General features: G+C 37.4%; 1 protein-coding gene across 1 annotated transcript in view; it reads left to right on the top strand.

Annotated features, from left to right (window-relative positions):
* Positions 1 to 12,733, top strand: part of GRB10 (growth factor receptor bound protein 10) — a 144,542-nt gene extending 131,809 nt beyond the window's left edge. Inside the window, exons 10-17 of the mRNA XM_058034783.1 lie at positions 315 to 425; positions 1,666 to 1,764; positions 3,191 to 3,268; positions 3,922 to 4,038; positions 4,907 to 4,973; positions 5,958 to 6,045; positions 8,715 to 8,808; positions 9,623 to 12,733. Coding sequence (XP_057890766.1) covers positions 315 to 425; positions 1,666 to 1,764; positions 3,191 to 3,268; positions 3,922 to 4,038; positions 4,907 to 4,973; positions 5,958 to 6,045; positions 8,715 to 8,808; positions 9,623 to 9,769 — 801 coding nt within the window. The 3' untranslated portion in view covers positions 9,770 to 12,733. The remainder of the gene's footprint in view (positions 1 to 314; positions 426 to 1,665; positions 1,765 to 3,190; positions 3,269 to 3,921; positions 4,039 to 4,906; positions 4,974 to 5,957; positions 6,046 to 8,714; positions 8,809 to 9,622) is intronic.
* The last annotated feature ends 1,075 nt before the right edge of the window (positions 12,734 to 13,808 follow it).

Genomic DNA, 13,808 nt, shown 5'->3' with positions numbered 1-13,808 from the left:
CAAACCAGCCAGGCAACATCATTGTGGCCACTAAAGTTGTGCTAACCTTCAGATTTCTCTGGACGAATGTAATAGGCCAGGCCATTTTTAATGTGGGGGGTTTGCATAAGCATTTTGTGAGCTTCCTGTACCAAGCACTTTCTGCTGGTGGGCTGGTGTTTAAGGGATGTGTGCCACGGCCACTGGAGGCTGCCTGGGAGAGGAGCAGTGTTCATGCACTGCCCTCTGTTGGAGGCTGGGCTGGAGAGACTTCAGAGCTTGCACATCTTCCAAAACCTTCCACTTACCTCTGCTAAATCATGTTACTTCCCCAGGAACCAAGACATTTGCAATTGTTGGCTGACCTAGAAGACAGCAATATCTTCTCGTTGATAGCAGGCAAGAAGTTGTACAATGCCCCTGCAGAGTATGGATTTTGTATAAAGGTAAATTTTCTCACTGAGTTCTTCTGAAGTTCCAGACGGTGTTGGTAGCTCAGAGTCACCCCAACCCCCAGCTAAATGGGATTTGTATGTAAAACTCTGCAAGCCTTTTCTGTCACAAGGACTTGATCTTTAACATCTTTCGTTTGGCAGGCATGTCCTGTGAATCTTGTCATCATTTTTTGTGACACTTTTAACACTTTATCTGGTGCTCCTTTGGTTTGGGAAATTTTTGTGCAAGAGCAGCTCAGAGCTGAAGCATGGTGTGCTTGTGAGATGGCCTTGGTTCACCTCACAGAGGAAAGATTTTTCCAAGTTCACTAATCAAACAGAAAAGTTTCTATGGACAGTAAGCACCAAAACCAAATAGCAGCAAAGGATCAAGCTCTGATAGAGTGCAATTTTATCATTATTGTGGGCCAGAAGTTTGCCTTTATTTAAAGAGGAACAGTGTCTTGGAAACATGAATGTAAGAATAACCATTTGCCTTTGAAGATTTTTAAAACTGTTGTGCTGAAAGATTTATTTGGAAGGTATTTCAAAGGTTTGAAAAGTGTAATTTTCTGAGAAGAAAATAAGGCTGGGAGCTGGTTTTGTGACAGTAGTGAAGTAGTCTCCTTCCTAGCAGCCGTTCCAGAGCCAGACAGCAAGAGTTTGTATCAAAGAGACTGGATGCAGGACACATCCTGAACTAGTGGAAGCAAACTTTCAATTACCCTCAGTTGTGGAAACTTTCATCCTTCATTTCAAAATGGAGGCGTATAAAACTTCTCACAGATTTGAAAAAAAAAAAAAAAAAAAAAAAGGCAAAACAATAACAACAACAAAAAATCCCCCCAAAAAACAGGAAAAAACCCTCCAACTACCAAACTCAACAAAACTAAGTGCCTGGGTTTGGTTCTAGCATGGCCTGAGTACCTTGTTCCTATAAACTTCTAGGACTGCAGGTTATTTCAAACCATAGAATCATAGAAAACCCTGAGTTGGAAGGGACCTACAAGGATCAATGACCCCAGCTTCTGAAGGTCAGGAGGCACCAACATTTGATCTTGTTGGACCGAGCTGAAAAAGTGATTTCCTTCAGACCATGCTCAGCCTCTCCTGAGTTTTAAATTCAGTGTGGTGGGAGCTTTTTCTGGCTAGTTCTTTGGATTAGTACTGTACCTGCCTCTACCCTGTTTACAGTGATTCTAATTGTTGGTTTTCTCATGAATGTATCTGACTTCCCTCTAATGCTTTAAAGCCAAACAGAGTGAGAAACGAAACTAAGGAACTGCGGTTGTTGTGTGCTGAAGACGAGCAAAGCAGGACGTGCTGGATGACTGCCTTTCGACTCCTCAAGGTACCTAATCCCTCCTACTTTTACAAAGCTACACCTAAAGTGGCACTTATTATTTTGTTAATGAGAAGTTATCTATATGTTCTTAAATGTCATCTGATCCAAAACAATATGGATAAGAGCAAAATGCCAAGCAGACCTGTCCCACTTAAGAATTTAAGCATGGGACTAAGATCTATTCCTTCTCATAGGAATCAAGTATAGTTTTAGTTTGGGATCCAAATTTGAGATATGAGAATGAATTTAAAAAACTGCTTACAAGGTATTTTCAAGTTATCATAAAGCTAAAGAAACTGTTTTCATAATGGTAAGTGGTTCTCTTTACCAGAACAGCATTTCTTTAGCAATTTTTTTCCATTTTTTTCATTTTTCTATTAGAAGGAGTAACAGAAATAAGTAACCCTATATCTGGGTGAAAGTTATTCATATCTGAGAGCACACAATGTAACTTCTTGGTAATATGATAGGAAGCTTCACTGCTTTTTGAAACAAAATCAAGATGGAAGGAACTGAGGAGAAAGCTGACTATTTGGTGTCCTTTGAAGGAGAGAACTTCCTGATTTTCATAGGAAAATGTGCATAAATTCTGGTTTGGTTCTAAGTCTTTTTCTGAATATGCTGTTTTGAAAACTGCTGTGTTTTTCTCTCTACCTTACTATGTCCTGTGTACTGAAAAAAAATGACTTTGTTTTTAAGACACACAAAAAATTATTAAAGGTCTGCAGTCAGTGAAAATTAAGGCTCTGCCCCAAGGCTGTGTCCATAACGCTTGTTTTTATTCACCAACTCATTTAGCTTTCCATAGTCCTCTATTACCCTGTAAGGAAATTGTATAAACTGTTTCAATTAGAACATTCAGTAAGCAATGTTGCTCTCCTTCAGCACTGTGCCTCTAGGGAAGGCACTGAGTAGCTGTTTACCTATCCTAGCTACAAGTGTTGCTAAAATTCATCATGTTCAACCAAGGGCATGACTGGAATTCAATCACCTTATTTTTTTTAAGATGGGAAAAGTACAAAGTGATAGTGAAATTTATTGAAAGAGCTAGTGAATTAGAAAGGTTCTTATTTTTTATCATTATGAAAACTGAGTTTGAATGTCTTGTGCAGAATTTCTTTAAGTTTTAGAGGGTAAAAAGAAGGGGATTAATATGTGTGTTCTGATCTCAGCTGAAAGCTTGTGTTCTACAAAGAAAACATGATCATAGCTGAAAGTGGCAAAAATAACTTGTGTATATCACTCAAGCCTGTATTTTTTAAAATAAAACATTTTGTGCATATTTAGTCTTTGCCACCTACCAATCACTATTACTCAATACAAATGTCTTTGGGACCTTGGTCCAGTGTAAAAGTAGTGTTAAGAAATCACTACAGTTTTTTTTCCTAGGGCATATATTTGAATAATACTGTCCTTGTGTTTCTGTTGGCAGTATGGAATGCTACTGTATCAGAATTACAGAATTCCCCAGCAGCGAAAAGCCATGCTTCCACACTTTTCCACTCCAGTAGTAAGTGATGAACTTTACCTCACTGATGTATGATGATGGAAAAGATACATTTGCTTTTGCATTTTAAAAGTGGAAAATTTTACATAAAGAAATGTAAATTCAGCATTGTGTAGCAAATCAATGTAAAGTTCATGTTTTGCATGAGTACAGTTTTTGTGGTTGGCTCTCCATTATCTTAGGCTTACATGATCCACATGATTGAAAAATCTTGGCTACGCTCTTTGAGATGTACGGCACAGAGAGACATCTGGCTGTCTCTGCAGAAGCCAGCTTAGGTCTGGCAAAACTAACACGTAGATTTCCTAAAATATGTTGGGCCAAGAGCTGACTGTTAACTACCTAAAAGGGAAGAACCTATATTTGGATCCCAACTGGCCCTGAAAATGACTGGAATATAGTAATAGGGCAAGTGGGCAACTTGAGCAAACAGATTTTATTCTGAGCCTTTGAATTGTCTCACTCCCCTACAGTTGAAAAAACATCTATTTTTGTGTCTGTGAATCTTTTGAAAGGAGAAAAAAATAAGATGTATTTTCTGTGCTATTGAAGGAGGACTTTGGACAGTCTTCTGAAACCAAAACAGTTTGAAGTGAAACTCTCAAGCTGGTTTTTCTTTTCCCTGTTTTTTGAAATAAGTGAAAATTCCTTTTCAGAGAAGTGTATCTGAAAACTCACTAGTAGCAATGGATTTTTCGGGGCAAATAGGAAGAGTTATTGAAAATCCTGCTGAAGCACAGAGTGCTGCCTTGGAAGAAGGACATGCTTGGAGGGTAGCTATCTTCTCTTCTTTTCTATTTTTGCAATCAGTAAGTGTCTGTTGAGAGCCAAAACACAGAGTGTGCTATGATGTTAGTGCAGTGCTGGTCACAGTATAGCTTAGCTCCGACTGCAGCAATCACACTGCAAGCATGCAGATCTGAAAGTCAATATCCATCTTTAGCAAAACTGTCACATTCACAACAACCTTCTACCACTGCTTCTCTGTCCCCCTAGTGTCCAGAGGAAAGTTGAGGGGGAAAGCAGACCCACCAGAACTTTACTGCCAGTTTGCAAAACCAGTCTCTGAGGAGGAATATGTCAAATTAAATGCTTCCCCACATGGAAGAGGCTGGGGCTCTGACTAATGGCTTGCTCCCAGTAAGTTTAATTGCAGAATATACAAGAGGCAGGACCTCTTGCAATGAAAACTGATGTAACTTGTTTATAGTGTCTTGTGGACAGACAGCTGCAGTACAAGTTTTCCCACATGCTCGTCTTTTAGGGAAAAGGAGTCATTACTGAAGCATTAGCTGGTGCTTTATGTACGGGAGGGAAATACTGCTTGATTTACTGAGTGCCTGGTGTTTTGCCTGAGCAGAAACATATCAGTCTTTTCTTTTTTTCTGTCTTTTTTTCCTTTTTTTTTTTTTTTAAGATACTGAGCTTTCATCATTAACATCTGGCTCGTGTTTTAAGCCAACTGAAATGAGCTGCTGCTTGTAGATTAGCCCCCTTCAAAGTTGCATTTCTTTTTCTCATCCTTGCATTAAATCTGCCCAGCCCCCAGTTTCCTGTAAATTTAATCTATATTGCATGTGCACTAATTCTCTTCTCCCAAGACGTTAGTGTGGATTTAACGGTAATTCATTTTCTCTATAGAAACGTAGCACAAGAATGAACATCTTGGGTAGCCAAAGTCCACTCCATCCTTCCACACTGAGTACAGGTAAATTCTGATGGTTTGTAACCATAGTATCAGAGGTCTCTGTGGGTAAAGAAAAGGTACATTTCATATAGACACAGAGTGCAGCCATGTAGTACAAATGCCTTGATGTCAAATACAATCCTTATCGGTAGCTCCTGTGTCATTAACATGCCTACCCATACAGACACCATGGAAGGAACTTGTTTCCCTTGATGGCCCACTCAAGCTTTTCTTTAGGACTTGTCTTTTTAAACTCTTATTTTGTAAAAATAGACACTCCATAAGTATTTCCATTTAAAAGAATCCAGCAGTTAATTTGCCGTTTGGGACAAGGAAAATCAGTGAGTGACCTTTTAATCTTTAAAGAGTAGAAATGAGAGTTTTCAAAACAGAATTTGTTCCATAATAATTGAAAAATATAAAATATGCAAGTCCTCAACATTTCTTTGAGACTGTAAATTTATTAAAACAACAGGGAATTTCATATTAATATCCTAGCCTTCTTGGAGGAAACACAGCTATTTTCTATTGCTATTCTGTTAACAGAATTTTAAAATACCATTTGAAGAACAAAACAATAAAAATAAAAATATTGGGGGCTAACTTGACTCTTGAAAGCACCATCTAAAGTGCATTTCTTTATCTGATATTTAGAGGGACTTGTTTCTAACTCATTAGCTTATACATTGAGTTCTAAGGAATGTTAGTCCCAGTATATTCAAGAAGCTATGAGAGGCAGTATTATAAGAGACTTCTCTTTTTTACCTAATTGTATATCTAAAAATTGGAAAATACATGGAGATATGATGCCTCTCTACTTGGTATATTAAGTAGATGCATTTTTTATATTGATTCTCTTTTATATAGGTTGATGGAAGATACCTTATATTCTGTAAGAGATCTATACCCACTTTTAAAATGTTTAAATAATTAGTATGTGGGAAAAATGGTTGCATGTGTAATTGTTTTTAACCATCCTCTCCTCCTTTTTCCTCTCACCTCCAGTTATTCATAGGACACAGCACTGGTTTCACGGCAGAATCTCCAGAGAAGAATCTCACAGGATTATTAAGCAACAAGGGCTTGTAGATGGGTAGGTATTCTTGTTGCTCAGCATTTATGATCTGACAGTAAGCTTTATAGATGAGAGCACAACTTATGCTGTAATAATCTACAGGTTTATGAGCATTTCTTAGTAACCTGATTGTTGATCAGTCCCGTTATAACCTGCCTGGATTCCAAAAAGTCAGAGTGTGTGCTTGTAGGAGTGGATCCTAACTTTTAATTTGAAAAGTAAAATCTTAAAATACACTTAATTGTCTTTCTTTTTTTCCAACAGAGATAGTCAAGTTTTAGATGATGTTAGAATTTGAATTTAGTTAATTCTTGTAATATGCATTGAGGATATATTTTTCAGGCAAAGCTGTACCTAAGCATTTGCCAACAAATTTATAATCAGCCATCCGTGCCCTTCTGCATGAATCAGAGGAGCTAATAGTGCTTGCTCACTATTTCTGTTCTAGAGCAAAGAAATGAAAGTACCTGTTCCAGCACTCTCTTAAATGTCTGTGGTCGTTATTTAAATATCTTCTGAGCATCTGTTTTCCTTATTTATATGGAGTTATGGTTATCAAAGGGAAGTTGCTTGAACTGCATTCAGCATTGTTGATTTGTAGGATGGGAAAGGCATGGTTGCCCTTGGTTCACTGTCTTCATTGCTCTCCGAATTATCCATGTTGGCTTCACAGGAGACAGTGAAGTTCAAACTTTTCTTCAGCATTTTCTTACTCAGAAGCAACACTAATCTTTCTGAAGACTAAAATACATTTCTAGAAATTGGTAGTGCATATATTTATATATATATATATATTCATCAAGCAGTGTTTGCTTATTTTTGGAGAGTTTTTTTCCAGTCTAAGGCTAGACAGGGGCTTTTAGCTAATCAGGTTCAACAGAAAAGAGAAGCTGAGAAAGGAAAGGAGCACTGCTGACTTTTTGTGTTTCTGGTTTTCTCACAGTACAATCTTGGGCTCATTTTGTCTTGTTGCCTTTGGAATCTGGTGGCCCATCCTTCTTGAGGAATTCATAAATGTGTTCATGTGTTTGATGCTGTGTTAAATTTGTGCCTAATCAGCTTACTTACTGTGGAATGTAAAAATTGGTTAGTTTATCCATAGCAAGGTCCACTAGCAGTGACAAAACAACCAGGTTACCTAAGTGCTCTGAGATCTAAGGATCATGATTTTCAGGGGGAAAATTCTGGCCTATGTTTTCGTGCTCTGTGCGTTCTTGAACAAAAGAAGGTAGAAAGTTAACAGTGTCCTGATGGTTCATGGAAGAGGCTCAACACTGTATACAAGCAACTGATGCTGCTATCTTGGATATCTCTGGAAGTTCTTGCTGAGGGTGCATCTCTCTTGGTAGCCACTGTTTGTGTGGAAGCTGGTTGCTTGCCAGAGGTTGAGTAAACAGCTGCAGCATCAGTTGTGCAGACCTTTGCTTTGTGCCACCAGCTTACCGTGCATGATATGAAAAAACTAGATGAAATATAATTGAGAGGCACCTGCATGAACTGCAGCAACCACAGGGCAGGCTCTTTCTCCCTCACAGGGATGCTAATTTATAAAGGCTTTTGTCCCTTTTCCACACATTTGGTCTTCCTAGGATTACAGTGGAACGTTCAAATACCATGCATGGTTTCTGAGAGTGGCAAGACATGCCTGTCCCTGACTACTGAAGTCACTCTGGTTACGATGGTGCATTTTTCTGGTACTGACATTTCTCAATCAGTTCTGAGGAGCTGGAGTAAAATCTTTTGGGTTCTTAAGACTACAAGCAGTTCTTTCAACTGCACTTTGGAAAAGTGTGTTCCTTGACTAGTGGTCAGCAATTAAGAGGCCTGCTCCAGTCCTGTGCTCAACCATCTCTAAAATCCACTTGTGCTTTGTGCTATAAGCCTTCTGCAAAGGTATATTCCTTTTTCCTGTGGCATGGAGAGGATCTGCTTCCTTAGTTCAAAAATATCAGGGGGAGGAAACGCAGGGGTTTTTATCCAGCTTTTTTTCTCCTCTTCTCATTATGGATGTTAAATAAAGTCCATTTGGGGTAGGACTTCAGTTTTGTCAGTTAACTTAAAAGTGACAGCTACATGGTGTATGATGTTGGTAGCTGTATACCTAATGTACATTTTTTTCCACATGCTGAGGGGAAAATACTGTGACTGTTCTAGAGGAAAAATCAGTGTGTATTTTCCCCATCTTGATAATTTGGAAGCTACTTAACTGGTAAATAATTTTAAGAAAGTATTGAGCTGTTTCTGTGCAATTGCAGCCATTTAACCAACACATAATTTTGTTGATACTGGATTTCTGCAAACTAATGCAAGATATTGTAGTGGGAACAGATTCCCATATATTACTTTCTCATCTCCAGAAATTCAGATTTTCTCTGGAATTAAATGATAACATTTTCTTCATAAGAGTACAAATCATTAGTAGAAAGCTGAGTTAGAGGGAACCTTAAAAAAAGCCTCATAGGTACATTCTTAGGGGAAGAAGTACCATCATGTATCTTGCACTTCTTGTTTCTTCATCTGTTAATGTTGCTTAGCCATGGTAGAAAGTAAATTGCCAGTTACAAAATCACCTCTTAATGCAACTAAAGAAGAATTCGGCAGTGGCACAATATTACTTAGTGGTTCTGATTATTTAAGAACAAACAGATGGGGATATTCAATTTGTTCTTTAAAATGTTCTCTCCTAGATTATTTCTTCTCCGGGACAGCCAAAGCAATCCAAAGGCATTTGTACTTACGTTATGCCATCATCAAAAAATAAAGCATTTTCAAATCTTGCCGGTAAGTAGATTATTTTTGATACTGATAAAAAAACCCCAAAATTTTAAACCATTAAGCTTTTGCCAACATCTCATGAGATCTCTTATTAATTACTGTTGTAATTAACAAGGATGTTTCCATTAGCAAATTTATAAACAGATATTCTTTAGAATATTCTTTAATCAGTCAAATGGTTAGCATTGCTGGAAAACTGTTGTAAGTCACTGCATTACACAAGTCTGTGTAATGCACAGAACTTGTTCTCTGTGACTGTCAGAGACAACAGCAGTTGTTGTCTCCCTTCTCACTTAAGCAAACATAGAATAACTTCAGGAAACTTTAAAAAGTTTTATCCTGGAGGTTATCCAATAATGTTGAGCTTCAAATAACATTACACAGAGATGTTGGAAAGCAATTTGATTTTTATCTTGATCCAAAAAAGCATGAAAAATTTAGGATTATGTAGACCTTTTTATTGTTCCAAACCCTCTTGTGTTGTTTAGCTGGCCAATTTTACAAAAAGCTAACAAATCCTTTTGCGGTTTTTTTGTTTTATCTAATGAATGCCAGTGACATCTGTAGAACTTTCAATTACTGTGCCCACAAATTTTCACTTTCATAAGCAAAATGTTACAAGTTGGGTTAAGGTATGTTTCTTCTAGCCCTGTGCATAGTTTCATAAAGAACTGCAGGCACTGGGTTTTTCATGCAACCGAGTGCCAGCTGAGTGCCCATCATTTATTTATGTCACACACTGGTGGTACTCTCTGAGTTCTTCCACTTGTGTATCTCTTCATGTGCAGCCTTACTTGAAAAGGATGTTTTTTTTTCCTAGTGTGAAGATGATGGACAGATATTTTTCAGTCTGGATGATGGGAACACCAAATTCAGTGATCTAATCCAGCTTGTTGAATTCTATCAACTAAACAAAGGAGTCTTGCCCTGCAAACTCAAACACCACTGCATCCGAGTGGCCTTATGACCTCAAATCTGACTCTTGCTGAAGACTGGATTTGATAGAAGAGTAATTGTAAGAGAAGGTTGACACTGGGGAATTGGCAGATTTGTAAGTTGGTTAAAAAAATAAATATTATGCACCTTGGGACTCTGAAAGGGATGGATTCGACAGGTGCCAACAGACCAAGATTGCTGGTTTGTCTAACACCTAAGAGTGATTGCTGCTGAGTGTCCCAGCATCCCAAAAATGGGGGGAGGGTCTGTAAAACAATGAGTAAATTTGAAACAAAACTGGAAACTATCTTGGCTGGGCCACTTAACAGGAACAAGTGTGAAGAGAAATCTTTGAAAAGAACTCTTGCCCTGGAATAATCTTGACAATTAAGACTAGTGTGTTTACTTTTTGTATTGATCACTTTTTTTGCACTCCTACTTTGTTTCGGATATTGTATGCAGCCTATATTAGGAGCTGATGTGGCTTTTAAAATTCATGCAGGAGTTGGGTATTAATCTGCACCCTAAAATGTATGGAATGCTTCAGCCTAAAAGGATCTAGAAGAAAATCAAGAAGTGTGTGTGTGCGCGCGCGTATGTCTCAGTACTTCTCTGGAGACCTGAGGTTCAATGATCTGCCGGTGTCTTTGAAGAAGCAATGAGGATACAATTCTAAAAGAACATACCACCAATATATGTACTCTTAAAACTGTTGACTTGTAGCATTATGGCTGTAGTATGTTGATGGTATATTAGTGGCATCCAGTCATGCAGAGACTGTATTAGATTCTATGCACAAATTTTTATTATTGGAGTGGTGGTTTGTTTTTTACAGCCTTTTGACTGTTTTCCTGAGGAACCTTACTGTTACTAAATAGAGTAGGACTGAATGACTACACTTGTATTTCAACCACCATTTTTTGTGAGAAGATTCTTCTGCAGGTAGTCTTAGTATGACAAAATAAAAAAAATTAAAACCAGTGTTTTTAGCTTTATAGCTCCTTGAATTTTCAGACTGTTTCAAAGAGCTCTTTCAATAGAGTAAAGCTACAGTGACAATGCTCTCCTGGGGATAGGGCATAAGAAGAACTGAACCCTTCTGCTTCTTGTAGGGTCATGAAAGTTTACATGGTGAGAAGGAACATGCTGGGAATAGAAACAGATTTGATTGTGAAGTAACTGCTGGCAATATCATCCATTGAGGTAACTGGTGATCCCTGTGTCATGTGTGCTACTGCACACCAGTACCTGTGGCAGACAAGCATGTATCTTGCTCTGGTGCTGGTTTGTCATCAGAACTACTTTATTGTTAATGTTTAAATGAATTCTTTAATGTTTACTCAATAACTCATTCTGATGATAAATGAGTATTAAAGTCAGACAAGTCCCACCTTGACCCTGCAGTTGCAACCAACCATTCCTTCAGCAGCTGTCTGAACTGAAATAACTTCCCAGTGCTTGGTGCCATTAGCCACAGTGAGAAGTATTCCACCCTGGGAACTTGCAGAGTGTAGTGCAGAACGGAGCATTTGTAAAATGGTAAATTATCTACACAGGCTAGTTAATCCTTAATATTTGCCACTGGGTTTGAAATCCTAGCCATCTGAAAGGTAAAGAAGGAAAACCAATCCTACACTTTTAGGTCTTCATGTAGTGTTAAGAATAGCTTAAGACAAACCATAACCTGCCTGAGTCGTCCATATCAGCTTAAACTATGTCAATGGTATAGAAACACTGTATTTTAGTTTACAGAACACATTTAGTATTTTTTTCCATTTAATGTCTAGATACTAAAAATGAAGAAACTTGATTTTGTTTTTAGTAGAAGCCGTTATTGTTTTGTTTTGTTTTGTTTTTGCTTTTTTTAATTGTACATAGTGAAATGAGTGTTCCTGCTTTCTAGACAATGTATTTTAAAACCTTGAAATTAAGCTAACTTAAGTCTGACTTCACTTTGCATGCTTCTATTTGGCCCCTATTAGGAGAAAAAAGATACTTGTATTGACTACATTACCAGTTTAATAAGACCATTTATGCTGTAGTTTTAAGTTTTTCTGTTTACATAGCTTAGTGACAACCATGCATTTTTCCCAGTAGGCAGATAGTATTTGCAGTGTTTCATATTTATAAAAAAAAACTTTGCATCTTATTTAAATTGAGAATAAAAGTTTGACTATGAACCATGATTTTTGTATGTAGATGGTTGACTTAGTATTTTGTACTCTTCCCAGCTAAAGTGAGCTGTTTTGAGAAAGTGACCACCTTCAAAGTGGCAACAATCTTACTTAAGCAGATCACTGCTTTGTCTTCTTTCTGCTGGAAAACAGTCAATGCCACCTTAGTTTTCCAACAGATTCAGCTGGCTGCCAGCTCAGAATACCAAGGACTGAAGGACATTTGACTCTTATTTTTGTATTTAAATGACATGAATGTAAAGGGGATGCTCAGGGTTGTTTTGGAGCCTGTTGAATTTTTATCTTTTTGCCTGTGATTTTATTTTCTAAATAAATACTTCATGTAGCAATCTTGAATATGTTGAGAAGGAAAATGCCAAACCATTTTGGTAATGAGGTTACTAGTTAAGTTATGTTACGATAGGTGTTAAAGTACAAAAAACTTTTTATTTGTTAATTAATCTTGAAGAAACACGTGCCTCAGTTTAGATGTTTTGTCTTATCTTTTCTGCACTAAATACCTGACAGTTTGACCAATCAATGCACCTTTCCAGTGGCAAGACTTGCTTATCGTAAATTATATTGTCACAATGCAAGATTTAGTGACTGTAAAATGGAATAAAGTTTAAAGTTTCAGGGAATGCAAAAGGTATTAACTTAAGAGACAAAACCTTTATTCAATATGCTTTGCTTCATACTGTAAATAGCTTTTTGGCTTGTGAACCTAATTGTAATCTTTCAGGTATTTTTGTACAAATAAGGGACTGATATTCTGTTTCTTGTAATTAGAAATAAACGTTAATACAATGCTATTCATTTTATATTGGAATGAATGTCGTCCTTTGGATATATCAGTACACTGTGTATCTCTTGCCTTAATGCAGCTTAATTGAGTAGGTCATGTTAAGCAGCTTTTAAGAAGTGTGAAGAGGAAAACACAGTCCCCAAGATACCTTTATTCTGGCTGTTGTCTTTAAGATTCCTATTGGGATAGACTGCATTTTATTTAGCAAACAACTTATTCACTCATTTTGTTTGAGAAAAAATACTGGGGATATTCTGCTATGATATTTATAGTATTAATTTGGGAAGGCTGCTAGAATCATGTCAGAAGAATACACTATGACCAACTTTCAGGTCATAAAGTTATAATTCATTGAACATGCACACTCTGCATAAAACACTTCATTGGCCTGATAGCTGTTGGATCAGAAAACTTTTCAATAGTACTTCCAGAAAGCAATTATTTACCCCTGTAGTCCTTGTATTTGAGTGGTCTATCAGAATTTGGGTGGAAAAGCACCATCTGCACAAAACACATCTTTACTTAAAAATTCCAGGGGGGTGGAGGAGTGGGGTGGAGGGTTTGGTGGTTCTTCTGGCAGGTAGAAAAACAGAAGGTTGGGAATATTTCACTTTTATTTTTTTTTTACACAATCCTTTCCTGTTTCCTCCTTGTTAGTTCATAGAAGCCATCAAATGCATTTTACTCTGGCTTCTGCACGCTGTGTCTCCATGTGATGTCTCCATATTGCACTACAGCATGAGTTAATTTATATGTTAGCATGATGAAATTCATTCATCAGCACATAGAGGCAAAGTACTTCCTTTTGATTTTGATATTCCTCAAGTTTTTTTCTATCTGGACATGCATGTTACAGTGCTTAGAATTCTCTATCCTGCATGCAGTACCTTACTTTTTTCACTAAGCTTAAGGGGACTGCAGATGCCTATTTCCTGCTTGGCTAGAGGAGGCCATACTATCATTGAAACTGACTCTCACTATGTTCATTAAAAGTCACAGACAATAATTCTACACAAACCTGTTTAAAAAAAAAAACCCAAACAAACAAACGATAAAAATCAAAACCCCACCTTGCTTTCTTGTATATATTG

Source organism: Melospiza georgiana, chromosome 1 (assembly GCF_028018845.1).
Source record: "Melospiza georgiana isolate bMelGeo1 chromosome 1, bMelGeo1.pri, whole genome shotgun sequence".
In the NCBI taxonomy this organism is placed as follows: Eukaryota; Metazoa; Chordata; class Aves; order Passeriformes; family Passerellidae; genus Melospiza; species Melospiza georgiana.
This window is presented reverse-complemented; position numbering and strand designations above follow the sequence as displayed.